The 27,727-nt window shown below is 36.5% G+C and overlaps 2 protein-coding genes across 10 annotated transcripts in view; one reads left to right on the top strand and one right to left on the bottom strand.

Annotated features, from left to right (window-relative positions):
• The window catches only part of Vps54 (VPS54 subunit of GARP complex), an 86,240-nt gene extending 79,475 nt beyond the window's left edge, over positions 1-6,765 (top strand). For 2 of the 4 annotated variants that reach the window (XM_048804217.1, XM_048804218.1), the window contains exons 21-23: positions 1,033-1,140; positions 3,179-3,306; positions 5,414-6,765. In XM_048804217.1, coding sequence (XP_048660174.1) covers positions 1,033-1,140; positions 3,179-3,306; positions 5,414-5,519 — 342 coding nt within the window. In that variant the 3' untranslated portion in view covers positions 5,520-6,765. The remainder of the gene's footprint in view (positions 1-1,032; positions 1,141-3,178; positions 3,307-5,413) is intronic. The other 2 variants (XM_015479610.2, XM_015479611.2) reach the window with 1 other exon arrangement.
• Positions 6,766-7,252: 487 nt separating this feature from the next.
• Ugp2 (UDP-glucose pyrophosphorylase 2) overlaps positions 7,253-27,727 on the bottom strand; it is a 62,308-nt gene continuing 41,833 nt past the window's right edge. For all 6 annotated transcript variants that reach the window (XM_015479616.2, XM_015479615.2, XM_015479613.2 and 3 more), the window contains 7 exons: positions 17,204-17,389; positions 15,839-15,972; positions 14,168-14,465; positions 13,008-13,205; positions 12,191-12,433; positions 9,615-9,719; positions 7,253-7,707 (listed from right to left, as the gene is read on the bottom strand). In XM_015479616.2, the coding sequence (XP_015335102.1) occupies positions 7,600-7,707; positions 9,615-9,719; positions 12,191-12,433; positions 13,008-13,205; positions 14,168-14,465; positions 15,839-15,972; positions 17,204-17,389 (1,272 nt within the window). In that variant the 3' untranslated portion in view covers positions 7,253-7,599. The remainder of the gene's footprint in view (positions 7,708-9,614; positions 9,720-12,190; positions 12,434-13,007; positions 13,206-14,167; positions 14,466-15,838; positions 15,973-17,203; positions 17,390-27,727) is intronic.

Here is a 27,727-nt window from a genome sequence, read left to right on the forward strand (position 1 = left end):
GGGGGGGGGGGGCTGCTAAATTAACAGGTCAGGGAGGATGAACTCTAGGGAAGAATCCATACCCCCTGCCTTTTTCCAGCTTCTGGCAATTGCTATCAATCCTTGGCATTCCTTCGCTTGCAACTGTATCACACCAGTATCTGCCTCTGTCTTCACTTGGTTTTATTCCCTCTGTGTATCTCCATGTCGGAATTTTCCTCTTTATAAAGACACCAGTCAATGGACTTAGGGCCCATTCTAATGAGTATGACCTCATGAAGTACCATGTAGACATGAATTTTGAGGGGATGTTATTCAACCCAGCACTGAGGGGTTTATAAAAGTCACTAGAATGGTTTAAAAAAAAAAAAAAAAGTTTTGGTGAGGATATAGAGACATTAGAGTTGTATTTTATAATGGCACAGCCACTTTGGAAATAGTTTGGCATTTCCTCATAAGATTAAACATGGAGTTCCACACTAGGTATATACCCAAGAAAGGTGAAAATGTTTGTCTCCACAAAAACTTGTACACAAATGTTCATGGTACTACTCATAATACCAAAACGTAGTAGGTTGTTTCTACAAACAACCTAAATGTCCATCAGTTGAAAAATAGATAAACGAATGTGGTCTATCCATACAGTGGGATATTAACCATAAAAAGAAATGAAGTATTGATACATACTATAGCATGAACTGTAAAAAGATTGTTAAATGAAAGAAACCAGCCACAAATAGCCACATATTTTATGATTCTATTAAATAGCTAAGATTTGGAGGAGCTGAGAGATTTGAACCCAAACAACCAGTTTTAAGATTGGAAGTGGCCTCTGTTCTTAACCACTAGGGTATTTTCGTTGCCATAAAATAGATTAAGATATTGAATAAGTTTCTCAAGATTTGTGTGAGGAGTACAAATCACAGTTGAAGTGTAAGCTTGAACCCTGTACTAGAGGCAGGTATGTGGAGGTGGGGAAACATCTCTCTTAGGGAATAATAGAGATACGATACCTGCAAATGACCTAAACATTGCTCTGTTTCTCCCTACCAGTATGAAGTGAAAGCTCCCGTTCCTTCTGCCTGTTTCAGGAATATTTGTAAGCAAATGGCCAAAATGCATGAAGCTATATTTGATCTTCTTCCAGAAGAACAAACACAGGTGAGTAGTAATTCCCTCAGACTGGGATGTTTTTCACATGTTTTTTTGCACAGTTAAGCTTAATTCATATTCTGATATGATTTTTAACCTTTTTTTAGATTGTTAATTTGACTAATGGAACATTGATAAAATTTTCTAATTTCAAAGTGATAGGTGGTAGCTGCTAGGTGAGAGCTATAGCTTTACTATATGATCAGGAATCTGAAAAGCAGATTTTCCATTTGTCCATTTTAAGAGGTCCCAGATTCTACTTAAGTCACTCATTACATTATTACAAGTCTCTGAATATCAGAGTTGCCATTTATCAATGAATAATAAAATGTTACTGTGATTGTAATCTAAACTGAAAATGGAAAGAATTAATGATGGAGTTAATAAAATTAACATGTATAACTAAATCATTCTACTTTATCTCGAATAATTGTATGGAGGAAAAATAGCAAAATGGGGATCTTTGACACTTCTCACCTGTGAAGTTATCGATGCTGTACTCCTCTTGCATTTTATCTGATAATAAAAGTATTATCACAGAGTTCATTTCACTCTTTAATGTCCTCCCTTATCTCTACACTCCTTGTTTCCCTCACCTAGAACTTCAAAGTTTCCAGCATTCCTTTCTTCCCAGTCTCCTTCCCTCTCCTTTAACTTTTTACCTTTATACCAGGTGGTCTCATTCAAGCCTAGTGGTATAAATGATACAATGTTATAAATACAAGCCTAGCTGTTGTATATCAAGTGAATTTAATTTCCACTGATAATTTTGTTATTTAGACGAGTTTGTTTATTTTGTTTTTTCTCTAATTGGTTGATTGCATAGGAGTGGTATTTGGGAGTAGAGGATTGTTTTCCTAATGTCTCTTGCCTACTATTTGTTCCCAATGATGGCCTCTCTCGGCCACCTGAGACTTCCACCCTGCATTATTTATTACCACTTCATTAACAATCTCATGACTATCATCCAGCTCCTTTGGAGCCCAGAGTACTGAGGGAGTGCCATAAGAGATGAGTGCCCACTAGTTCTCTTTTTTCCTTCTGATTACTTCCTAGCTAACCCTTCCTTTTCATTCCATATATAAGAACCACCATGTCTGACATTTTGACCTTTTGAATTTGCCATTTGAATTTTGAGAGAAAGACTTAGTACAGGTCAGGGAGCTGGGTATATATTTACTTCATATGTTTCTATTTTTGTCATAACTTAAAGGATTCTTTCATCAAAGCTGGGCAAAAGTTGCCACTTTAATACCAGTAATTATACAAAACTTCCACTGGTGGTTCTAAATATACACCTTTTTCCCATAGAAAATATTATTCTACTAAATCATTTCCATAGATCAGTTTTATACAGTTTTAGGCCATACCTTTCTCAAAGAAGTATTGGACCATTCATTAGGTCTGCATGCAGCAATAATGAAATACTTTGAAATGATTTTATTAGTTAGAAACATAAAGGTACTTTTGCCTCTATCATTGTATTTTTTAGTTGTAGTTGGACACAAAACCTTTATTTTATTTTATTTATTTATTTATTTATTTTTTACGTGGTGCTGAGGATCAAACCCAGAGCCTCACACACGCTAGGTGAGCGCTCTGCTGCTGAGCCACAACCTCAGCCCTTATCATTGTATTTTTTAAAATCAAGTTTACATATTATAAAACTTTTCACTACCTTTTGTTCTTTTTGCCTGTTGTGCTTAATCCCACTTATATATCCCACAGGAGTTCTTCCAAAGTACAGAATGGCAATCTTATTGCTAAATGAGGTATTGTCAAGAAGGGGGAAAAAAGTTTTTGTTCCACTAAGGAGAAGAATGATAATAAAATAAGCAATTACTTATTTTTCAGAGGAGCATTTTAAAAGTTATGTCAAAACAAGGTTTGGGGGCTGGGAATATAGCCCAGTTGGTAAAGGGCTTGCCTCACATGCACAAAGCCCTGGGTTCAATCCCCAGCACCACAGGAAAAAAAACAACCACAAGGTTTTGTTTTTAATACTTTCTCCAAATAATATTGATAACTCACATGTCTTCTATTTCAGGAGAACTATAAGAAAGCTTATTTTCTTTTCCAGATGTTATTTTTAAGAATTAATGCAAGTTATAAACTTCACTTGAAAAAGCAGTTATCTCACTTAAATGTGATAAATGATGGAGGACCTCAAAATGGGTATGATTTTTAATATATTTTTACCACATATTCTCATATTGAATTGTTTCAATGATTAGTTTTTATCTTTATGCTGTTCTGTCATACTGGAGACCAAAGTTATAAAATCAGCAACATTTTGCATTTTTCCTCTATGAAGATGCTATCTTGTCTGTTAGTTTATGTTAAGTTCTTTACATGTTTTGAGGAGTTATTGTGTCTTTAGATACTCAGTAGTCTTTCTTTTCCAAAGGACTCAGTTCTACTCAGTAGCTCTGTGACTATGTGAAGGTCATTCAATTTCTGTCCCTCATTTGTAAAATGACAAGGATAAAATCTGCCTTAATTCTTTCAGAGTTATGAAAAATAATGTGTAGGTAGGACAGTATATTATAAACTATCAAACAAATTTTATATATTACCTCTGGAATAGTGTATTTAAAAAGAAAACAGGATTTAGAATCAGAAAACTTGGGTTAAATACTAGTTCTGCCACTTTTTAGCTGGATAGTTTTGGGTAAATCTTATCCTCTGTGTGCCTTAATTTTTTAGATTTAAAATTAGAAATAATGATATTAGTATTAGGTGCTGTGCAGGGGAATGATATTGGCCAAATTATATTGTTATAGTGTATGCATATACAAATATATAACAAGAAGTCCCACCATTATGTATAATTATAATGCAACAATTTAAAAATGAGGGGAGGGAAAACCCGCTCACTGGTGGGGGAGGACCTTTATGTGCTGTCTAAATATTATTCATTACCAGTTTTCTTCTGTAGCTGTGAAGGCCATTTATAAAGTGGCTGGTAGAGATTATATATATTTGGAATTATGAGTTACAGAATACTTATTTCCTTTTGAAAAATCTGGATTGTGAGTGGTTTAGGGAGACACTGTTTTCTTAGCAATTTATTCTATTAAATCATCATTATAGCTAAAATTACGAAAGGCTAGAATAGTAAGAGTTTTTATTTTAAATATATCCAGCTCACTTATATCTGTGATGCTTTTTTATGGCATCACATTTGACATATATGACACTTCAGTGTCAGTAGAGGAACTGGAAAGGTGAGCTAACCATCTAGTTTTTCTTAGAATAAACTCTCCTTTGTGCCAGACCAAACCATGTACTCTGTGGGCATTATCTCAGACTAACCTTAGATTAAAAATATAACAGTCAATAGTCTTCTATCATTCAACATTTTTTAAAATTTAAACCGTACTTACTCATAGTATTGAGATTCATTTATATTGTCATTTATTGTGCTCCGATTTCAAGACAAGAATACCTTAAGTAACTGAATCAACATGTGATTACTAATACTAACATTGAAGCAAAGTTAAGCTGAATATCTCATATGGAGTAGTATTTTATTCATTTTTCACAATAAGGAATCCCACACTGTATTGATAAAAATGTAACTGTGTCAGTAGCTTATCTGCCATTTGTAAAGTGCAAAGATTTTTTTTTTCCATCAAATGAATTTCATTTGCCATATCACCCATTTGTCCTAACACTCTGATTGCCATACTAGGAAATAATTGTATGTAAAGATCCTTTGGGATTGAGGTATTTTATGGGTGTGTAGGACATCTTTGCTTCACATACATTAATTTAAAAGTCTGCTATCTGGGCTGGTGTCGTAGCTCAGTGATGCAAGCACATGCCTATAATGTGTGAAACCTTGGGTTGCTTCTTACCACACCACCCGCCAAATCTGTGTATTAAATTCTTTTTTGTACTTATAATGCTCAGGAAGCCTGCCATTTCTTTCCTTTTACTATTTTAGTGCATACATATATACTCTAGTGACAACCAATCAAAAATAGTTATAAATTCATTCTATTTTAAGATACATCTGATTTTACTGGGTAGAGTTTATAATGAACCTGACTTCAACATGCATTTGTTTATACTTTTTCCAAACATTTATTTTTTTAAATAAAGCATTAAATGGTTAATTGTATGATAGCAGGAATCCTGGCAAGAGAAGTATGTTGATATTTATCCCTAGGAATTCTGAATTTAAATAATATTGTAGCAGCTGGTATAGGAATCTGAGAGCCTTGCTCATTTCTGGATAGAAAGAGTGAAATTTAAAATTTTTCTCTCCAATGTTTAGGTTGGTCACAGCAGATGTAGCTTTTTACACTGGAAATCTTCAAGCCTTAAAAGGTCTTAAAGATTTGGACCTAAATATGGCAGAGATCTGGGAACAGAAGAGGTGACAACTCACTGGAAAACTGGGTAGTTCATCTAACCATGGGACATGTATGTTTCTGAAGAATATCTGAATGCCTGTGTTTCGAGAACCTGGAACCCAAAGTGAACTGAGGTGGGGGAAAGGGAAAAGGAAAGTATCAGTGTTGGGAAACTGGATTCAGTGGGATCTACAAGGAATGCCATTTTTGTGCATTCTTAAGTGAGGAGTAACTGATCAGGTGTCTATAACATTTTTCATTCTCTCTGGAAACAGACTCAGGTTTCTTTGGACCAAATCCAAAAGAACACATAGCTGTAACACAGCTGTAGTTGACTAGAATGCTCTGTATACTTTATATTAAAAAATGCTTTGCATTTCTTCCAGTGCAATGAAATTCATATGGTGTCCCACCTTATTTAATGATGGTACAATTTAAAATATTAAAATCTTAGTCAACCTCTGTAGAAAGTTTTCTCTATGAAAGTAAAGCTGTTTGAAAAATTATTTTTTTACAGATCTTTCTATAAAAAATAAACATCTTTTGATTGCTTGGATTTAGGAATTCAGTTTTTGTTTTAGTGACCAATGTCAAGTTTCAGGCTTTGTGTTACATATTTAATCTTTCTACTACCACCGTTATGTCAGCTGGGTAAAGCCTTCTCAAAAGTCCAAATACATGAAAGAATAATAATAAGATACTGGCATTTATGCAACTACTAGTTTAAATACTTTTCAGAAGTGGTATACAGAAGGCTACAGTTTAATAGCTGTATTTTTATAAAAGTATCTATGAAGGGTTTGGGTTTTTTCCCCCTAACAGGTAAGACTATGTATTCATGTAATATGCCTACTTATGAGTTCTCATTTTAACATTTAGGTAACACATGAAGTATGGTCCCCTTGGAGTCTTGTTTTTAAGTTACTTTCAATGTGTATATGAACAAAGACCAGGGAGAAATAGAAATTTTAAAATATGGGCTGCTGTTTGGGGGCCAGAAATACAAGGTATTAAAGACTTTTATGATACCTACCTTCAAAATTAAAAATTAGAATCAGCAGCACTCTACAAGTGAAAGTGCCTGTGCCTCACCTCACACTAAGACTCTTGCCTAACCCTGTCAGAGTGCCTAATCTTGTGATTATGTACAATGAAATAGTCTTATTTTGTGCTTTATAGTTTTTTCAAAAGGAAAGCTTGTTTTCTTTCCTTTATCATTACGAAGGTATGTCATTGATTCTTACGCTGTCTAAAATAAAGGTGTAAAAAATTATGAGACTTTAAAAGACAACTTTTTTTTTTAAGTACGGAAGAATTGGGAAGTATGACTTGATCTACCAGCAGACCTGATTTGTAAGGTTATTCTTGAAAATTTTTCAGTGACGTGAAGCTTTAAGAAAAGGGAACTTACCCCACGCCATTTATCTCTCCATACTACAGTACAAGGATCTGAAAGAAATGTTCTACCTCTGCCCACTCCAACCATTTAGCTGGGGAAAGAAATACCACTTTTTTTCAGTAAATGGAGAGTCTAGAGCGCATGGCAGGCACCTCAGTCTTAGAACTATATGAGAGGTTAAATACCTTCCATTTCCTTTGGAAATGTGTTTTTCTTAGAAATGCAGAAAACTGGACTTAGTAGATAACTAGCTGGTGAGTACTTAAATATTCCAACCCATACAGTGTCTGTTCAGCGAGAACAAACCATTTTATTTTGCTGATTCATAAAATTAGCATTAAAAAGTTCAAGAATACATGTGTATGGCTTCACCGCTTTATTTTTGAAATCACAGGCAATTCAAAGTGACCATCACTGAGGCTTCTGTTAATAAAAATCTTCCAACAGAACTGCCCCAGTTTTAGGATTAAACAATATTGCACTTTAAGATGAACTTTCAGGATCCTCTTCAAAGAGGGAAAGTATTGCTCCATCTGTTTTTCTTAAACTAAAAGTATATTGCAGAAAACTCTAAAAATCAACACTGCAAGGTACAGTAACATAGTCAAGTACCTGCCTACTTTAGAATCCTAGAGACATTTCAATGTAAGAAACTATTTAGCCCATAATTTAGCCCATAATTAGTATAAAGTGTATACAGTATTCTTTTCAGTGGTCCAATATGCGAAGGTTTCCAGATACAATCTTGTTCTCTAATACTGCTCCAGGTGGGATGTCAATTCTGTCGCCATGATTTGCAATGATGATAACTGTTCCCTAACAGGGAAAACAAAGAGCTAAGAATATACTTGCAACTGCAACTGAAATGCAATTATCATACAACAACCATCAAGTTTATGTACAACTCCTTTTAAATGGAGTAACTGTAATGATAAACAATATTAAACATGAAAAGCAAGTAACATTAAGGAAAAATGTAATGTGTACATCTGTCACAGTCCTGACAGTAGTCCTAGATTCCCTGCCTCCTTGTCAGAGATGGTGCGAACAATGGGAAGTAGACCCAGTGCCAGAGTATAACTACCCTTTTTGAAGGCCTCTTGCTTATAAAATCACCAGCATTATCCAATACCCAAAAAGCAAGTAACAGATGCCATGCCTAGTAGTGCACACCTATAATCCCAGCTACTTGGAAGACTGAGGCAGGAAAATTTCAAGTTTGAAACCACTGGGCAACTTAGCAAAAAGGCTGGGGTTTGTAGCTGGGCATGGTGGTGCACACCTGTAATCCCAGTGGCATAGGAGGCTGAGGCAGGATGACTGCAAGTTCAAAGCCAGCCTCAGCAACTTAGCAAGGCATTTAACAACTCAGCCAGATTCTGACTCTAAATAAAGTATTTTAAAAGGGCTGGGAATGTGGCTCAGTGGTTAAACCTCCCTGGATTCAATCCCTGGTACAAAAAAAAAGGAGGAGAAGCAGCGCTGGGGTTGTACTTCAGTGATAGAGCACTTGCCTTGCACATGCAAGGCCCTGGCTTTGATCTCCAGCACAGAAAAGAACTGAAGTAAAAGTTGCACGATTTATATTTTCATACACAGTTCTCTGTTGTTTCGGTTTTGGTACTGGGGATTGAATCCAGGGGTGCTCTACTTCTAAGCTACATCCCCAGCCCTATTTTAATTTTCATTCTGAAATAGGTCTGAGTTGCTTAGGTGCCCCCCTAAGTTGCTGAGGCTGGTCTTGAACTTGAAACAACCTCCTGACTCAGCCTCACAAATCACTGGGATTACACGCACGTGCCACTGTGCTCAGCTGGTTGTGTCTTCTTGTTTTTTTAAGGAATAGTTGTACTGTTAAGTTTTCATTGTCTTGAGATTTTAAATAGTTAATATAAGCAATAAGTTCAGTATATGTGTGTTGTTTTCCCCCCCTAAGATCTCTTCATTTAAGCAAGTAACTTTAAGGGTAAGAACACATGAAAAAATAGATATGAGATTTAAAAAATAATAATAATAATAATAATAATAGGAAAAACTTTTACATCTTCAATGGTAGCTTTTACCCATAAAGTCCCAAGTTTTCAATTCTGTGAATATTTCAATGAAATTGATACAGGTACATTAAAATGGGAAATCAATCTATAGCTTATGAATCATTATCAGTAATCATTAGCCTATTTTCTCAACAAAACTCTAAAAATATAAATGTTTCAAAGTTACCACAGATGGTATGTTGCTCAAGTTTTTGTGGGTATCCCATATAATGTAAACAAATATATTTATACTCATTTACATTACACCTAACATATATAATCTTCAGATTCCTTTAACAGGATTAGACTATTCAGCACAAATGAACTCACTTTTAAAAATGTTATTCGAATAGTCAACTTTAGAGAGCTATGCTAGTAGTGATCGTATTTTAAAATTTTGATAAAATAGAGCTGTTCACTACTAGTGTTTGCTTTCCATTTGAATGTTGTATACCACAACATACTTATATAAAATTAGGTTTGTATTTTAACTAGATATATATCTGGTTATACTCCTACTAAATACTGTAATAACCTATTTCATATCTGTGTCCACATATTTTAAAAGATTATCTTATAAATATATGGTTCAGTCTAAGAAGTACTCAAATAGAGGTAAATTTAGGACTAGAAAACAAAACCTACTTATAAAGCTATAGGAAATGTGCTCTTCATCATTAACATACATACCTTTAATGAAACATTTTTGCCAAATGTCACATCCCCTGAAACTGTGAGATGATCCAATTCAAGCATATCTGGTATACTTTCAAATCTTCTTAGATAATCTTGAACCTTTAAGTAGAAACAAAAAAATATTTCAAATGGGTTCTCAGGAGCCAGGCGTGGTGGAACACACCTGTAATCCCAGCAGCTCAGGGGCAGGAACATTGCAAGTTCAAAGCCAGTCTTAGCAACTTAGCAGGGTCTTGTCTTGAGAAACTCGCCAAGACTCTGTCTCTAAATAAAATATAAAAGAGCTGGGGATGTGATTCCGTGATTAAGTATCCCCAGGTTCAATCCCTGGTGCCAAAAAAAGGCAGGAGGTTTTCACAGAAAAATAAATAATAAATAGTTTAACTGAACTATAAATCATCTTATGGCAAAACTCAAGTTTTCTATGAGAAGCACCTATTAAGATCCTGTGCAGAAGAGTCCAGTAGATATGAACATTGTCCTTAAAAATAAAGCAATTATAATACAGTTGAGCCAATCAGATGTGTGGTTTTTTGTTTTGGGGAGGTTTTTGTTTGTTTTGGTTTTTTAAGATAACCAAACCAGCCATCATGCTAAAAGCCAGAAAAGTAGTTCACATAGTCTGGATAGAGCTGGAAAAAGAATGAACGATCATGCTTTGAAGCAGTCTAGATCGGAACTGCTTTTATGGGATGGACAGAATTCACAAGTGGCTCTCATTTCAAGAACAATAAGACAAATCACCATTATCCCTATCTTCGTTGGGGTGGGGGGCGGGGAGTGTTTACTGGGGAACTGAACCCAGGGCTGCTTTACCACTGTTCTACATCCCCAGCCGTTTTTCTTTTTTGAGACAGGGCCTTGCTAAGGTGCTGAGGCTGGCCTTGATCTTCCAATCTTCCTGTCTCAGCCTCCCCAGTTGTTGGAATTACAGGCAATGTACCACTGTACCCAGCTCTTATCTTTGCCTTTTATTTCTTTGGATGTACAAGCACTAGAGATTGTTCTATGTGATCTCATTTCCTATTTTGCTGAGAAAATAGAAACAATCAGAAATTTCCTTTAGATTCAACCATCCACCATCTTGCCTCCTAGCCCATTACCCTTTTCTCCTAGTACTGGGGTTGGACTATTTCTACTGACTTAAAGCCAACCTCTCCACTGTGTATTAGGTTTTTATGAGTTATCAAAAATACTGTTTCAGGGATTCTCTCTATAATGTTTTTTCCCTCCTGGCTGCATTGGTTGCCATTAATGTATATGTAAATTCTCCCATTATTTATTTACATGTGTACATGTGTGTTTATGTATTTATTTTTGCAATATTGGGGACTGAACCCAGAACCTTACACATGATAGGCAAGCAGTGAACTATATTCTCAGCCCTTTTTAAAAACTTGGTGAGGTTCTTTTTTTTCTTTTCTTTTTTTGGAACTGGGGGTCAAACCCAGGGCTTTGCGAATGCAAGGCAGATGCTTTGCCACTGAGCTATATCCCAGCCCCCTTTTGTAAAACTTTAAGACAGGGTCTCAGCAAATTACCTAGGCTGGCCTCAAACTGATGATCCTTCTGTCTCAGTCTCCCAAGTAGCTGGGATTACAGGCATATGCCACCAAGCTCAGTAATTCTCCCATATTTAAGAAACAAAACCAAACCGCTTAAATGTTATATTCCTCTCTACCTTCTGTTTACCTTTAAGGCAAAACTTTTAAATGAGCTGTCTATATTCATATCTCCAATCTATCTCCTATTCTCTTAAATTTATTCCAGTTGGACTCCCAAACTTCCATATTGATAAATATATTTACTCTTACTTAATCAGCAACATGAATGCTTAGTCCCTCTTTCCTGAAACATTCTTTTTCATTTGACTTTCAGGACACACACACACACACAGACACGTTTTCTATTCAGTTCCTCATCTGTGGTCCACATGAGGTGGCACTAAACCATATCCAGGACTCCAACAGACTTGGATGATATAGCAGGATACCACAGGTTAGACACAAAGACTCACCCTGTCGCTTCATTAACCTCAACGTTTTATGTGATTAAATTTTCAGGATTCCACTTGTCAGAGTAGGGTTTTGCTAGACTTATTCCCTTTGCATGGAAGGTTTTTGGCCCAGATACCTGCATAGTACACTCACTCAACTTCTTAATTGGGCTGTCCATGGCTACCCAATCAATGTTAAATTACACTCTCCCTGCACATATATTTCTATTTGGAATACTGTGTATTTATTTGCTTATTTTTCCTTCTCCACTAGAATGTAAGTCTTCCATAAAGACAAGGATTTTATTAGTCTGTTTTGTTTACTGCTAAATCTCCTCATCTAGAAACCAGAATTAACCTTTTCCCACTGATGAAAGCACTTATGGTCATGGGCCCTCCCATAAGATAAAATGTCCCGACATTTAAATATTCTCTACAGTGAATCAATTTTCAAAAAGTTCATCTTTATCTTTTATAATCAGTTCCTTTAAATTACATCAAAAATCGAAGAATACAATGTGTCAGAAGTGGAAATTTAAATCCATAAGTGGATCATATCTTTACAGTTACATACCTTTGTAAAAGAACTGCCTAATTTAACCAAGGGCACTGTAGGAAACTCCCGCTTTTCACTCATTGTCAAAGATCCTGCATTAAGGCTATAGAGGTTTGACATCACAAGCAAGAGATCTGATGTGGTTTTGACAGGCAGAAAACGGCTCCTTGGAACATTAATACCTAAAGAATTCTCAAAGCTTTTAATTGCAGCCCCTACTGCAGTTTCTAACTGAATGACATTCAGGCCTCCATCCAAAGTCTGTAAAATAAGAGGGAGAGGGGCAGGGGGAAACACAGAGTTTAGGTACCTACAACTTACAAATTAGTTCCATATGTGATAGTTAATATCTGGGAAGTGCTTTTAGAGAGACAACGAAGGAGATACAATTTCAAGAACTCACATTTATCAAGCACCCATTATATGCCAAACTCTTAATACCTGTGTGGTATTTTTTTTTTTTTTTGGTCTCGTAACTCTGGTTATGTAGTAATATCCCCATTATACCATAAAAGAACCAAAGGTTCTAAAAACTCATACAAGCTGAATGTGGCCAAATGGCTAATAGTGTCAGAGCAATAACCAAGACTGAGGTGGGTCTTTTTACTTTTGAGTCCAGTGTTCTTGCCACTACAACAGGCCAGGGTCAAATAAAGGCACGCTACAGAGATGAATGCAGAGTCTGGAGGACAGAGCCAGCAACCTAGAGTCTCACTAGGCCAGGAGAAGAGACCAAAGGAATACACAGGCCAGAGGGAGTGGGCAATGGGGTCCACGTTTAGCCTACTGTGATCTTTGGTACCAGCAAGCCCAGTGAGAGAGAACTTTGGCTTACCTTTGGATTCACAATGATTTCCATGTCAATAGCATTCTGTTCCTGCAGTCTTTTAACTGCTGCAAGAGAAATCCATAGGTTGTTTGTGTTAAATATTTTAAATTTTGATACAGACTTGAACTCATCAACGTGTGCTTTTGGCACTTGAGCGATTTCCACCAATCTCAGTTTGCCTTCATACTGAGTGAGTGTCCCGCCCTAGGAAGGCAGAAAATAATTAGTGTTTCCACATCTTTCCCCATCAGAACCACAACATCCTGCTTAATTTTATGGAAAAGACACTGATGGTACAATCTCCCAGAATATAAAGTGACATTTTAAAGATAGAACCACCATCTTGTTCAAAAGTAAAGCCCTGGAAGCAGATCAGAGTCATCCTCACTTGCCTAAGGTCTGCTACAGAAATAGTTGTTCTCACACTACTGCTTGTTACAAAACAGTACCACCCAAGGCCCTGCTCTGACGGGCTATAGAAAAGGGGAGCACAGAGGAGACAGATATACAAGAAGATAAGTGGCCTCAGGCTAGTGAGGTTCTTTCATCCACTAAGACATGCCAGTATAGAAAAAGGGCAACATTTCCAAGAGGCATAAAATCCAGGCCAAGGACTGTTTTAGTTTTCATGTACTGCTTGCTTTTTTCGGGGGGTAAGTAGTAAAGTCTATGTGCCATTTCACCCAAGGCCAAATTTCATGACTGCCGAACATGCCAGGTTAAACAAATTTGTGATTTGTACCAAAAGAATGGCATATTTTTACATGTACTACAAAGATATTACAGTGATAAAATTTTATAAATATGTAAGGAAGTTTTCATTAGAGGTGCTAAAGTTCCAGACAACAATATTAAGTGTCTGAACTTAACGGAAGTGTTTTCATTTTTCAGCTCTATTCCATAAATATACACAAAACACTTTAGTTAAAATCACTGACAGATTATCCAAAAATAATGGTTCTAATACCACTGACTTTGGATTTATGATACACATTGTTATGTTAGAACTTAAATTACTCCACAGAATACCATCTCTATCTTACAATGTTAAGTGAATAAATGTGTTCTGCTTAAAAGAAACTTTCAAATTAGAAAGAAAAAGCATTAAGTATACAACCTATTAATGGAAAAACGTGAATCCCAAATTGCTTCCCCTCAGTATTTACCTTCACATCTGCACGTGTTTTGTTTGTGACTTCCATGACAAATTCACAGCGTTTTCCATTGGGTGGATTCATTAGATGATTAAGAATATAAAGATCCACTGTGGCACCCAGATTATCTATGTTAGACACAAAAATATACTCTTTGCCTTCTCCTATAAAGGTATCGAGCAAACCAGAGTTGTAGAAACTGGCGTAGATATCACCATGACCTGGAGGGTACCAAGCTTCTGTATTTTCCCCTGAGTAAGAGACATCCTTTGCTACAGGAAGTAAAGATTCTTTATTAATCCTCGGGTACCTTAAAAAAAGAAAAAGTTCTTTTGCATTATCAACCCTGTAAAGCATTTCAGACCTTCAAGCAAAACAATGCATTAAAAGATCCTTCTTTTTCAGTGTTTCAATAGTAAATTATAGGTGAATCCACTTAAGAAAATCTCATCTGTGTTGTTCAAAATCTGTTTCTTAGCTAATAAGTTGCTGCAAAAAAATTTTTTCCCATGGTCATATAGATGGGAAGACACCTCAAATTTTTAAGATATTAATGTTTTCTAACTCTTCAAGAGGAGGCATATATTAAGTAAATGATGTTCTCAACCTTTTTGGATTTTGGATAGTTCCTTTCCCTGAAGACCTATCTAGGGAAAGCTACCCATTCTTACAAACAGATATATTTTGGGAGTGATTCTCTTTCTTCTTCAGAAAACCAATAGCAGGTTATTAATACCCCTCCCATCATCAAAGAGCACACGGGTAAGGACTGACAATGGGGAGAGGCAGACAGGAGAAAGCAGCACAACAAACTAAAGAAAAATGCAGACAACCCATCTGTGACAAAAAGTTTCCATGGGAAAGTGGACTAAAAAACACAATGGAGCAACTTCAGATGTGTCCCTTCTTCCTAAGTTTATGTAGACTCGTGTCTTTCTCAATGGAAACCTTATCTCCCCAGTTGCCTGGGCTTTATCACAATGCTTTCATCTGATTTCCTTTCTACTCATTCCACTGTCCCCAAAGTTGATGGTTCCAGAATTTATTAAATTATCCCCATGCCTAACTCAAGGTGAAGAAATTCCCACAGAAGTGAAGGTTATCAGTCAGGGGACGGTGGCACATGCCTGTAATCCCAGTGGCTCAGGAGGCTGAGACAAGAGGATCATGAGTTTAAAGGCAGCCTCAGCAAAAGCAAGGTGCTAAGCAACTCAGTGAGACCCTATCTCTAAATAAAATACAAAATAGGGGTGCAGATGTGGCTCAGTGGTTGAGTACCCCTGAGTTCAATTGTTGGTACCCCCCCCCCCAAAAAAGAAGTGAAGGTTATCAATACTGTAGAATATAGAAAGCCGTTCACAGACCCAGCTGAAGCCCAAATATACCCTCAGAAAGTGAAGACCTATAAGCCAACCTCTAATATTTTGGACATGGAACAGAATCTTAAACAAATTTTCTTTTAAGAACTGGAAATTACAGAACTGAAAATTACAGAACTGAAAAGTAATTCTGACAATCATAGCTATTACCAAATGTTCAACTTTGAAAGGTGTCAAGCACTTGCAAGATGGCACATGCACATCTTGAGACTGCTGTTACAAAGCAAAGAAATCCTTTCCCAAGAGTAATACTCAAGATTTTTTTGTATGTTTGGTTTTTTGTTGTTGTTATTACCCCTTTTACCTGCTTTGATTGAAAGTGTAGATTTTCACACGACAATGATTGTACTTTTGTAGTATTTTTTTTGTATCTTCATCCGTGTTAAAAGAGTTCATTAAAACAAGAGGAACATCAGTGTTGTAGGTTTTGTTCAAATGCTAGGGAGGAAAATGACAATCAGATTACCCAGATTTGTTTTCTTTGCTTATGTAAAACTAATTCTTCAGAGTTAATCACCTCATTTATATATACATCCAAATACATCCAAATATATACATTTGACATAAGTAACTCCTTTGCGTGAGGCAGACTTTTGATAAGCAGTTTACCATGTACTCAATAAATCACAACTCTTTGGGGACAGAACTATTGACTGAATTTTATTGCTGATTAAACTGAGCCCCAGCTGGGTGCCCCCAGGTGGCCAACTCTCAAAGTGTGTACACAGCCACAGTGCGGTGTGGTCTTACAGAAGTCTATAGACAAGTGCTGAGTAAGCATTTACTCTTATGTTTCAAGTTCTGTGGGGATTAAAGTACAGATGTTACAAAGATCTGGCTTGCAGTTCTCAGGATGAATGGTCAAAAATTCTGAATCACACCTCAACGGAAATCTTTCCAATCTCAGAAAAGCTAAGAGACAACTTAGGGAGAAAAAAATAGGTTCTTAGAAGTCAAGACTATCCAATGTTCAAATTCTGATTCTGGATTAACTAGTTAGGGAGCTTGAGAAATAAAGTCTCTGTGTCATGGTTTTCTCATCTGTAAACTGGGGATGATAACTATTTACCTCACTCAGTTGTTCAGAGGAACAAATGGATCAATTCTTAGGAAAAGCATGGCGTATCTGGTGCACAGTAAGGGCTGGATGAATGTTAGCCACTGCTACTGCTAGTGTCATGACTATAGTTGCCAGCATCATACTAAACAACAGATACAGAGAAGGGAAAGACAGGGACACTGCCCCTGAAGAGCTTACAGTCTACGATTAATAACTTTGTCATAAGAAGGACACCAAGAACAGTTCTTAGCATTCATGGCATCCTGAAAGCTATCTTCCCCAACTTACCAAAAGGGGTTAATAAAGCCAGATCAACCCAGACATCATGAAGGCTGTCAGCCAAAAGAAAGGAGGTGGAAGGCGGCAGATCAAAGGATAATCTGAACAGACCCAGAGATTTCATCAACCACAAATGCTATTTAAGATCAAAAGGTTTTATATCACCCTAAGGATGTGACCTTAAACCTTTTTTTTAAACACTGTTAAAGAGACTAAAGATAGCAAGCTCTTTGACTAGCTCAAATTCACATCTGCTACATTTAACAATATAAAATTTATGATAACCTAAAAACTATTTTAGTGTCTCATCAGAAAGGCTGTGTTACTCACTTCAATTTGCTGAACAGTCAGATCCAAAAAGGTATTCTCATTCCTCACACCAATCAGACTTTTAGGGCCTTTGCAACCCATGCTGGTTCCCAAACCACCATTGAGTTTCACCACCACCAGCTTGTTCAACACAGAAGATACATTATCAGGCAAGCCCCTGGCCTTTATCTTTTCATAAGGTTGAATCTGAAAGGAAAAATAAAATTATAGGAATAATTCAAATAACTTTATAAGATGTTAAAGCAAATCAATTCTGGGATTATTTCCATTTTTCTTCCTTTTAAAGTTTTGGTCTCTCTTGTGGAAAGTTTCACCCACATTTCCTTTAATGTCACTAGGCCCTTCTGGTTCAAAATCAAAAACTTAACAGGCAACTTCCTTGAGCACAGTAGGTGAATGGTTCACTTACACTATAATGAAGTATAAAGAAAGGGGGAAAGTTGTCTATAAATATTTGTCTGACTAGTGGGAACATCCAAGGTTTTTAGACTCAAAACTTCCAATTTGCCTCAACAAAGCAAATGAGATACACAAAGCTCATCCAAAGTCTAAATATTTCTGGTGTATTAGGATCCACTTCAATTCTGAACAATGCTTACAATCAACACATTATTCTACCACAGGAGGCAAAAACCAAAAAATACTTGTTCTTTGCCATTCTCCTCCATTCAGTCTTAAGTTTGACCTTCAGAAGAAGATGGCATAGGCTTCTAGGTATGCACAGAATTCCTTAAGAATTTTAATTCTTGATTATCCCTGTATAAAAGCCCACACTGGAAAATAAATTCTTCTCATTGTTCCAAGAAATGCCCTGGGAGAAAACAAGGGCAGGGCTGGAGAAAAATCCCCAATCTCCTCCCTAGCATTCTCAACTATTTTTGTGAACAGAGAGTATTAAACTTAACTTCTCCCTCATAGGAAACTTAGAAGCTGAGACTCATTTTTGTTTTTCAAACCAGGCACAAGTAAGACTCGGCATCTTATAGCAAGAATGAAAGCTTTTTTAAAAAGATTACAACAGGTTTTCTACATGTGGCATTTTTGCTATTTTGCTTTAATGGAATAGGTCCTCAAAAGACTCTTCAGTTACATCATGGTGTAGGACACATAACACATGAGTGGACCAAAAAAAAAAAAAAAAAAAACAACCAGTAGGTGCTCTGTGAACACTAGATTTTATTTATTGTGCTACCTGCAGGGTTGTGTATGTGTGGATGAGAGGGGCAAGGGGCAAGTGACATTTGTGACTGGGAAAGGTCTTGACAAGCTCACATTTCAGTGATCTAAGCCTGTGGAACAATCTCTTTATGTTTAGTCAGACAAACATACATATATCATACACAGATTCTGATCACAATTCTTGCTCTTAATAGTTCTTTCCATTAAACTGTAACTTAGTTCTTCTAACCTTTAATATACTGTATTAACTGCAAGTGTGGCTAATACACTGTGTTACCTGGTATAAATACTAAGGAACAACAAAGCTCTCTATTGATTATCCCCACTCCCATTATCACTCATGCTGAACTGTTTCCTGATGTGACAGATAGTGTTCCTAGTAAATGCTGCTTAAGCAGCCATTAACATTTATTCCCGTTCATGAACCAGAGGAAGGGCTAATGACCAGAAAAGACAGGAGGAAGGGACCGGACCATGGGCACTCCATCAGGTGCTACCTAACCACTTCAATGCTAACTGCCAAGGACCAGGACAGGGAGGTGGGAAAGAACACAGACCACACAAGTTGCTTCCCTGGCAGCACTTGGTTTTGGTGAGGAAAAGGCAGGGGTAACAAGAACTTGAACTCCAACACAAACACAAAGTGCCCATGACCCAGTGGAAGATATTCCTTGAAAATGTTTTTATTACCATGAACATCATTCATTCAGCATTTCAAAGAAACTGATAATACTACTGTGGAGAAAAAGTCCCAATTTAAGTGTTACACTACTTCAAAAGAGTAGATGACAACTGAAACCTTCTGTCACCTCATATAACATGGTAGTTTATTATTCTTTCTACCTGAGCTGCTGGAATCAATTGGTCAATAGAGGGAATGCCACTGTGATATTATGGCAGGGATTGAACTCAGGGGCATTCAACCACTGAGCCACATCCCCAGCCTTATTATGTATTTTATTTAGAGACGGGATCTAAGTTGCTTAGCACCTCACTTTTTGCAGAGGCTGGCCCTGAACTCAAAATTTTCCAGGCTTAGCCTCCCAAGCTGCTGGGATTACAGGCATGTGCCACGGCGCCCAGCTTAAATATGCTTTTTTAAAAAGTGAAATACACAGAAGCAAGGTTTTTTCCTACACATAAGGTAGGCATGTTTTCCAATTCCACCTAAAATTTTCACTGTGAAACATCAGAAGTATAAATGTTTACAGAATAGACATACAGCTGAAAGAATAACATTTTCAAAAAAGCATTCTTCCACAACTTAAAAGCCTCCATGCACCCATCCCTGCCTGATCACATTCCTCTTCTATCTCTCTGGATTAACAGTATCTGAACTATATATGTATCCCTTATAACAATTCATTTAATTTGTCTCTAAAATTTTAAATAAATTGAATCATAGTATCAAACAGGTACAATATCAGCAATTCAAACAAAGCATTATCACTTGAATGTAGTGTCAATATTTAAATAAACATTATCTAAATGTAATATGAAGCAAAAAATTCCACATAATATTAATATCAGTTGAAGTCTAAATGCTTATTTTGAGAGTAAAAAAATGCTACAATAACTAATGATTTTGAATGTTATTAATTTTATGTACAATAAACGTTTCCAAGTATTTCAGTTAGTTAAACTGGGAAACAATGACAATACACATAAAAAATTCAGTACATAAATTACTTAGCTCAAAAGGAAATATTTTCCTAAAGACATTTATCAACTATTCCTACACATTTAAATAATAATACCAGGCAGAGTAATCAAAATTAGATTACATCCTTTTTAAAACAATGTTACTGTGTTTTTCATACTTTTTTATTTTTAGTAGTGCTGAGGATTGAACCCAGTGCCTCACACATTAGCCAAGCTCTCTACCACTGAGCCACAACCATAGCCCCTAGACTACATCTTAATTCTAAACTTTAAAGAACTGTTTGGTATACTAACATTCACAGCATAATACAAAGAGCTTTAGGACACATTTAATTGTTAGCTCTTTAATTAGGTCTATTTTTTCAAGAAAGAAATATCAATAGGAATTTTTCAGCTCCAGTGAAGATGAATTAAAAACCAAATAACAACCTTGTTTCTTTAAAATTTTACAAGAAAAAAGAACTTCAAAATTGTGTACATTCAACATAAATTATCTTTGATTCACACATAAGTATAAAGTTTACAAAAGAAAAGTATTTAGTTATCTAAATACATTGTTTTCCTTAATCAAACTTCAAAATCTGTATCAGAATTCTTTTTTTATATTTTTATTTCTTTTTTATTTGTTTTTTTTAGTTATACAAGACAGTAGAGTATGTTGACATATTTATAAAAACATGGAGTATATCTTATTCTAATTAGGATTCCAGTCTGTGGATGTACACAATGTTGAGATTCATTGGTATATTCATATATGTACATAGGGAAGTTATTAAGAAGATAATTCCTTATAAATGAGGCTGAGGCCACTAAACAACTCAATTAAAAACATGTAAAAATGATTTCTGTAGATTGCCAATCTTTTTAAATAGTGGAAAACAAGATTCTTAATATTTATTCAAGTTCTCGGTCCTAGGTACAAGGTTCTTTCTAATAACATGTTATTAAACATGTTATTAGAAAGCTTTGTTCTAAACTTAAGTAACAAAATTTAAATGTGCTGCTGCTGCTTGTACTTAGTCATGCAGATACAGAGCCTTTAAGTTGGAAAGCACAATACATTGATTAATTCAACTCTGCTAAAAGTATAATATCTGATTGAAAAAACACAACGGAAAACAAAAAGTGTTGGACAACACTCAGTGATAAATGGGGTATGAATGATTTAGGAATCAGCAACATTCAATGTTTTATTCAGACTTTTCAATTACTTGTTATGAGTTGAGAAATGGTGGGCCACTCTCATCATTCTGCCTCAAAGATGAGCCATTTACTTAACATGAGATGTTCACAAGAGGGAACAGCAGTTACATTTTATACAGGCTGCTTGAACATAAAGATAGTCCCAAAATTGTGCTTTGGAAGTAACAAAACCAACATATCAGGACCTACTAATATCAGTATCAGCTAATTAGTTCATTTGTCAGATCCTACTAAAAATAACCAACTACACACACTCTGTTATGCAAAGACTTACAGGATATAGCTTTGAACTGGGCATCATGGCACACACCTGTGATCCCAGCTACCTGTGAGGTCTAGAGCAAGGAGGATAACAAGCCTCAGCCTGGGCAACTTAATGAGAGACTCTCAAAATAAATATTAAAAAGGGCTGGATGTAGCTCAGTGGTGGAGTACTTGCCTAGAATGCATGAGGCCCTGTGTTTAAAAAAAAAAGATACAGTTGTGAAGATATTCCACTTTGCTGAAATTGGAGTTCATTCAATTAAAAAAAAAAAAACAAGATACAGATGGGAAATTCATGACATTCTTGTCTTGGGAGCCATGATTCCATTGCCAAATTTGTAGATCCAAAAATCTAAGACCTTGAATGATTGTGAAAAGCAACAAGTGCATGCAAATGTATATTTAAAAGCACAAAATAGGGGCTGGGGTTATGGCTTAGTGGTGGAGCAGTCGCCTGGCATGTGCGAAGCACTGGGTTCTGGGTTCGATCCTCAGCACTACATAAAAATAAACAAAGGTCAACCAATAAAATAAATAAATAATAAAGATTTTAAAAAAAGAAAAAAATAAACAAAGGTATAAAAAAGAAGGCTTATTTTAAAAAGCACAAAATAAGGCAATATAAGTGGGGAGAAAATCAGAAATCACCTGGAAACATGCAGAAAACTCCAGTTTGGGAATAATGGCTTCATAACTATTAATACAATTTAAAAGGTCAGAATACTAAGAGGACAGTGTAACTTTAGTAGGTTATTATTAGAAAGAAAACTTGACATCATAGCAGTTACATCCCAGTACTAGTAAAGACTTGAAAATACCTTGTTCTTTCACCAACCTCAGCTGCTCCTTAAAACCTTGCTAAGGAATTATTGTTCTTACATTATAATATCAACATTTTAAAGCTTGGGCACTAAATTTATAAAGAAAACTTTAATAATTGTGATTTTTTTTCTTGTATTCCCAAAATTTATTCCATAATGGTAAAATAAGGTTTCAGCCCCATACTGATTAAAACACTAGGCCATTTGGTCTTTAGCCAAAAGATGTTTTAAATGTACTTCTAGTTTTAAGACAAATCTCCCAAAGGTTGGTACCTTGAGAATCTAAAAGTTTGATTTTAAACTGTAATTGTGAACATTTTGCTCATATTTTCACAAATTTGGTGTGAAATAAAATGACGTGATTCACACATAACATTAAAATTCCAAAAGTGAGTTAATAAAAACACTTGACCCCAGAAAGCTTGTAGTGGAAAGATTTATTTACCATCAGTGCCCTCATTTCTCTGTGCAGTGTTGTAGCCTAAATTACAAGGGCATAAACATTGCCACACCTCTTCAAATGTCAAGGAACCCTGGTTCTTCATGTGATGCTTTCAGTAACATCAACTCTTTAACTCTTAACTGTCTAACTCTTAAAGCAGCTAATTAATATGGGTTCTGCTGAAGAATTTGTTCACAAGAATAGGAATCTGAAAAGAACTATATAAGGAAAAAAGCAACAGGGTATGAAGAGGGGAGAATGTTAAGTGATGAGGTTAATACTGCTCTCAGAAACCTCCATGGAGGTCTCTGACTTGTGTTTCATGACTTAAGATCCATATGTACACCCAAAGAAAACAGTAGTTGAATCAAACAACTGTTTGATTCCAGACATTTCATGTCTAAAGCTTATTCAGATTAAATTAGGTAGTAAGCATGGCTTTCTGTCGCATAAAATCTCCTTGTATTTCAACAAGAGTGCTCTCTGTAGGTGATACTGCCATACTCTCCACCAGGGAACCTAACCAAGCAGTCCAACAGCTGAGTTTAGATTAACAAGTCAAAGGGATGCATGTTACAAAGTTGCATAGCAATAGCTGAAGTTGTACTGGACACACCTTGTCCCAGAGACATTTTAGACTGTCTTCCACTTTCCTTTGTACCTCCCCCAGGAGAATGCACAAAGACATTAACTCAGGCAAAAATGAATGGTATTTGCAAACAACTGGGAGTACCATGCACTGCCAGATACAGTCTCAATGTTACCCTGACTGAATCACTTTAGTCAGTCACTAAGTGCAATCTTTGTGTTTTCAAACCTAATCACCCTGTCCCTCATTTTTCCCAGACATGAATAGAATTCAGTGTTCTTAGAAGACCACTATTGCAGCTAAACAAGAGAGCAGGGCAACCTCCACAGGTGAGGTGGGCAAGCCCCAAGAGGCTCACAGCAAAATATTCAGGGCAGGCCAAGCACTTGTGTTCTCTTTTTACGGGTAGAAGAGAATTAATCAAATACCTAACTTCCTCTGAGGAATGAGTGAAAGAAAGCAGTTGGCAATCTACTAAAGAATGTAACTTAAACAACATTCTGCCCTCTAGGATGTCAATCTAGTTTTCCTGCCGAAATGAAAAGGAGATCTTTTAAAAACTGTCTGCCATGATCCGTATCTTGCCAAGTCTGTTCACAACTTAGTTTCCAGTTAGAATAAAAGCCAAATTCATTACACAGTCATGGACACACTGTTCCCATTAGCAATAGTATAACCCAGTTCTGGGTAGCATATTTGTGCTATTCCTGGAGACAGTGCCAAATACCCAAAGCAAGCTAACAGTACCTGCCCTGTTATGGTTCACAAGGGTATTATTATTGCAATCTGAAAGAATTTTTTTTTCAACAAAAGTAAGTTTGCCTGAAAGAAAATGAGCTGTGTAAACAGTAAAACAAATTAGGAATGATGTTCCATATGTACAGAGAGTGTTCCAAGAACACTGACTTATTCACAAATCCTTATGCACCTTGTTTGTGTGCCAAGTTCTGTGCTAGGCACTTTCACAAATTCTCAATTCACATTTCTTAAGTAATGACCAGAATCTAGGTCATTTAAATGATCCTATAAATCAATTTAATAACAGAAAAATCATACCCAGACCATATATTTCATTCCAGAAAAGCCAGTAAATTATATACATGCAATATTATCACATGGTCCACTAACAAGTTTAGGGCTCAACTTGTATTTCACAGGACAAAACCAGATCCTCAGACCCTCCTTGTAGCTCCTCCTTATTTCCTCCCCTTCCTTCTGGCGAAAGGAAGAGCTATCCCCCATCCAAAGGCAACTCTGTCAGTGCCCATCTCAATAACTTATTTTTATCAATCATTCAGTCTCTCCTCTTATCTCATTCTATCCTCCTTTTTCCCATCAGCACCTTTATATTCACTTCCCTCCACTCTCCTCTGTTACACTCTGATTTTTCTCCTCTATCACTAAATGAACTGCTCTTAACATGGCATCAACAACCTCCTAATTGCTAAGTCCTAACAACAACATAAATACTTCTCTTGCCTGCATTCACAACTGACCAGTCCCTAAAATCTGGAAATGCTGTCTTCTCTTTGACTTCTCAAAGACCACACTCTATTCTTGTTTTGCCTGTTCCTTGCAAAGCTCATTCTAAGTAGGAACTCTACTTCCCACACAGTAGGCTCCAATCCCATGGCTTCACCACTCCCATCTCTGTGGCACCAAGACATCCAGCTGCTAAGCCAGAAGCCTGATCACATTTGATCAATCAATCACCAAGTACTTTTGGTCTCATGAAATTACCTCACTGCTACGGTCAGTACCTCACTCACCTCACTGCAGTGATCTCCAAGGTTTCCTTACATTTTTTCTTAAAACCTAACCTCCAACATTCAGGTGGTGATTGTCTTAAAAATACAAAACAAAAAAACCAGGATTTGAGCATTTTTCTCTATTTTATCTTTCACAAAATAAAGCATTGAAGTGGCCTGGCAGAGATTAGCGGCCTACCCCAACTTTCATCTAGGCATACCACCATTGAAATCAAGACTGCATTTCCCAGCCACCTTGCAGTTATGTATGCCGAAGTTCTGGTCATTGAGATCAACTCCAAGTGAACTGAGAGATTTCCAGAAAGTCTCTATGAAAGGGGAGGGGGGCATGCCCATCTCCCTCCCTCCTGTTGTTTGGAATACAGACATGATGATTAGAGTTTATTCTAGTGGCCATCCGGGACCATAAGGTGATAATGCTAAGAATGGAAAAACAGCAATACAGAGAAGCCCAGATTCCTGATGACGGTTAAGCTGCCATACTAACTGGATTACCTTGCTCCAGATTTACTGTTATTTTACATTTCTATATTATGTGTAACTGAATAACTTCCTAACTAGAAGACATGGTTTGTAAGGTCCTTCATGATTTGGATCTTTTACCTTTTGCTCTTTCCTTTCACAGTCCCCTAATGCTGTGCTCAAGAAACATGAGGCACTGGATTCTCCAACATACCATGTCATCCCTAGCTTGTAGGCCTCTGCATTTTACCCACTTATGCAACTTCACCAACTATCTTTACTTCATCCTCAAACTTTGTCAGTTCACTTCACTACACTGGAAATTTCATAGAATATAAAAATAATCTTTGTAAGAAATTTCAATGAGAAGGCTTCCATTTGGCTTGAATGAAGAAGCTGACATCATGATGTGGTTTGAGGTGGTCATATGTATGCCACTGCCATTAACTGCCATTCCATTTTTACTTTTCTTTTTAATGGTCAAATGCTGACAACCCTAACTCTTAATATCTCACACAGCTTGCTCCATTTTTATGTCTGTTTTAAATATTTTTTAAGTGTGGACAGACATAATACCCTTATTTTATTTTATTTTTATGTGGTGTTGAGGATGGAACCCAGTGCCTCACATGTGCCTGGCAAGCACTCTGCCACTGAGCTACAACCCCAGCCCGCTTGCTTGCTGTTTTTAAGAAAACCAGAAATCCCCAAGACTCAGAGTTGAAAGACTCATGAATTTCCTGTGTTTTGAAACTGATCTTTTAAAAGTCAGTAAAGTCCTACTTACAGAAGTTTGCACCACTCATGAAAGATTGTGCCATCTCTGATACAAGGCTCATAGATACAGAAAAGGATGAATTATATTAATATGTGGAGCTCACTTCCCCCTCCACAGCAGGATTGGACAGACATTAATGATGCCACATAATATCAACAATTCTCTTCCAGTACAAGTTTTGTGTCACTGAGAAACTATCATTTTAAAACATCATCAAAAGAGGTTCACAAATAATTCTTTGAGGGCACCAGCATGCAATAATGAATGAAAAAAAAAAATAGCAGCTAGCTGTACTGAGTTATGTCTAAAACTGCAAGGACATGCTGAAGGGGATATGATGTAGTTACTATTTCCTCCATGACCTGATCCAATAAACTGCACCAATTTCAGCATGAATAGTATTATTTGACAAAAAGACTGCTCTAAAACCAAATAGGGTAGTACAGCAGTTGAGAAAGAACACTGGCTCTAATGCCAGGCTGCCTGGGTTTGGATCTTAGGCTCTCTCCTTTATTATAGTGAAGCATTTAACTGCTCTGAGCAGTTACTTCATTGATTTGGTATGGCAATAAATGAGATCATGTAAACAAATTTCTTAGCAAAGTACCTGGATCACAGTAAGCACTAAGACGTTGGGTGGTATTGTTAGTACATCACTGATTCAGACACACTTCTCCACACCCATCTCACACTTTAACAGTTCAAAAACCAGGATCCATCATTCCACCAACAAAGTCTTATTGGCTGTATTTTTTATTAGTGGTGTATCAACTTACAATCAGTAGCCAAAATGGAAGTAATATGGTATTGAATTTCTGCTCCAATTACAAAGAAGCCAAATGTTTTCCCAGGCATGTGTTTTATTTAAAGTCTCTTGTCAGTCATGTAGAGCTTGAGGATATTAAAGACAAGAGACAGACTGCGAGGCAATCAGTACCTGTTTTCACAAAGTTTTACTGGAACACAAAAATACTCATTAAGTTTACATGTAGTCTACAGCTGTCTCATGCTACCATGGCTGAGTTGAGTAATTATATCAAAGACTGTATGGCCTATATAAGCCTAAAATATTACACCCTTGGGCCTTTTCAAATTTTGCCAAGTCCTGGTTTAAGACAGGAAAAATCCAAGTTTTGATAATATTTTTGCCTTTTCAAACCATGCTTCTCCTAAAATGACTCCTCCGTTTTGCCTGAGATTTTCAAAAGAGCCAGAAAGAATGGGATTTCCCTTGGGCTGAATGTTGAGTTTATGCTTCCACTGGCAAGAACACTTCCACAGTATAATCCCTTGGGCTTTTTTGTCTTGTCATATTTGTCCAAGAGCAAAGCCAAGGTAACAAAAATCAGGCAACT

The sequence above is a fragment of the Marmota marmota genome, unplaced genomic scaffold (genome assembly GCF_001458135.2).
Source record: "Marmota marmota marmota unplaced genomic scaffold, marMar, whole genome shotgun sequence".
In the NCBI taxonomy this organism is placed as follows: Eukaryota; Metazoa; Chordata; class Mammalia; order Rodentia; family Sciuridae; genus Marmota; species Marmota marmota.